At 45.5% G+C, this 2,478-nt stretch overlaps 1 protein-coding gene across 1 annotated transcript in view; it reads right to left on the minus strand.

Annotated features, from left to right (window-relative positions):
- Positions 1-2,478, minus strand: part of LOC116686684 (collagen alpha-1(XIV) chain-like) — a gene marked incomplete at its 3' end in the record, with an annotated part of 145,102 nt that overhangs the window by 50,535 nt on the left and 92,089 nt on the right. The window contains 1 exon segment of the mRNA XM_032511720.1: positions 2,138-2,264. Within this exon segment, the coding sequence (XP_032367611.1) occupies positions 2,138-2,264 (127 nt within the window).

The following is a 2,478-nucleotide window of genomic DNA, read 5'->3' on the forward strand; positions in this document are numbered from 1 at the left end:
ACACACACACACACACACACACACACACACACACACACACACTGAGCAGATGGAAGACTTCTCTCTAACAACTTAACGTCTTTCCGTCAACGAGTTTTTCTGGGTCGAAATTTTAAATAAGAAGTTTTTATTCTGCGTTTTGGTCGTTTTTTCCATCACTTTTGTCGCCTTTCCTGATGTTTTTGAAGCTTTTCTCAATGTTTTTGTCCCTTTTTTTGGGGTCACTATTTCCAGTCTTTTTGATGTTTTTGTTGTTGTTTTGACATTTTTATCCCTCTTTTCAACATTGAAAGTAGTGAACTGATCCTTTATTTTACTTGAGAAAAGCACTGATGATTTGGTTGAAAGAAAAAAAAAAAAATTTGTGATATAGAAGCCATTTGAAAACGGGTCAAATTTCACACAAGGACAACAGGAGGGTTAACAAGTAAGGTTGATATTAGAATAATATATATATATATATATATATATATATATATATATGAACTGATTATACAGGCTTTTCCCATGAGGTTCAGGCGCAGCCTCTACAAGCCAAAGACTGAAAGACTTTTCTCATATCTGATGATTGAAGATGGACTTCTTTAGCTTTGAGCTTTTTGAGTTATTTATTGATTATCTGCTCTAGCTTTTTGAGTGTTTTCCAACACAGATATTGTGATAACAATGATCCGAAGTGATGTAAAAACAATATTGTCGCAGTATCGATATTATTTGGTCAAGAACACTGTGAGATCTGATGGCCCAGCCCTATTTTCCACACACATAAAGCACCACACTCCAAAATCTAATATTTGGTGTGATGTCCCAGATCTTTAACAGGGGTCACAATAAAAGTGTGTTAAAAAAAAAAAAGTTACTGCGGGGGGGGGGGGGGGGGGGGGGGGGGGGGGGGGGGGGGGGGGGGGGGGGGGGGGGGGGGGGGGGGGGGGGGGGGGGGGGGGGGGGGGGGGGGGGGGGGGGGGGGGGCTTTTCAAGTGATTGTTAAAAAAAAAAAAGCAGGTGCATTGAGGGAGAAAGTAGTCACAGAAGCTTCAAAGAATGTGGCAATGTTTGGCAATGTTTCAGTACCAGACCGTCAAGGGTGTAACTCTGGGTTCAACATGGTGGTGGGGGGGGGGGGGGGGGGTTTGCACTGGCCGTTTTTTATTACCCCCCCCTGTAAATGACACCTATCTAGCCCATCGTCTGGCCAAATGAACAAAGGGAGTTTCTTTGCAGCTTTTGAAATAAAAAATTACAGCTTAGTTTTCTAGGCACTAAAAAGGTATAAAAGCATAAAGGCTTTAGACTGTTACTGTAGGCCGAGTTAAATATGCAACTTAATTTCATAAAATATGTAGTAGGGGGTCCCTGCTTTGCCTCAGTTAAGGAGTCCTTGGCACATTTAAAATATTGAAGACCTCTGGTTGGTCTCAGAAAGACAGTCCGTCTCCAACGGCATCGGCAGCCAAAGCCCGTTAACTTTGTAACAAGGTCGACTCGCAGCTTAGCATTCATCCTCCGGTGACGGGGGAACCCCCCCAACCCCCCACCCCCACCCCCGTCATCCATCAGCGAGCGGCGGGAGAACCCTGCCAGGCTGCGTGCTCAGTGTTTCAAAGCTCACGACCAATGCCGGGGGCACCACGTCCAGAATTAGAGCTCTCCACGGGCGTCCTGTCAGACGTCCATCGGTTCATAATGGAGCTGCGTTCAGGACCCAAATAGAGCGGGGTCTGCTGTAGGAGTGGTACGTCTGTCTGTCTGTCTGTCTTTCTTTCTGTCTGTCTGTCTGTCTGTCTGTCTGTCTGTATCTGTCTATCTGTCTACCTTTCTGTATCTGTCTGTCTGTCTGTCTGTCTGTCTTTCTGTGTCTATCTATCTATCTATCTGTATCTGTCTTTCTGTCTACCTTTCTGTATCTGTCTGTCTGTCTTTCTGTGTCTGTCTGTCTGTCTATCTATCTGTGTCTGTCTTTCTGTCTACCTTTCTGTATCTGTCTGTCTGTCTGTCTCTCTCAGTCCTTAACGGGACAATATTATCGATATAAAGTCTTGTATAGATCTTTCTCGATGACTCAGTTTCTGAGCTCATTAGGAGCTGAAACATTAATCGAGGTTCCCGTTTGGATCGATTCCTCGTCCCTCTAACTTACGAGTGGTGGCGCTCCCTCTCAGAGCCTCGCTGGCGGAGCTGTGGTAGACGGCGAAGACGGCCACCTGGTACTCCGTCAGAGAGTTCAGGTAGTTCAGCACCACGTTGTCCTCTGTCCCCTGGACCACCTGGAAGAGACATCACACCCGGGTGGGTTAGCCGGGACGCACCGAGGGCCCGAGTCCAGTAGACCATCAGACCACTAACCCATTGCTTGGTTAGTCTCATAAGAGTTCTTTAGGCCATTTACAGGGTTTGTGCAGGTTTCAACGAGTCAAATTCAAGACTTTTTAAGAGCTTTATGAATGAGATTTAAGAGCTTTATGAATGAGATTTAAGAGC

This window comes from Etheostoma spectabile, unplaced genomic scaffold (genome assembly GCF_008692095.1).
Source record: "Etheostoma spectabile isolate EspeVRDwgs_2016 unplaced genomic scaffold, UIUC_Espe_1.0 scaffold437, whole genome shotgun sequence".
Taxonomy (NCBI): Eukaryota; Metazoa; Chordata; class Actinopteri; order Perciformes; family Percidae; genus Etheostoma; species Etheostoma spectabile.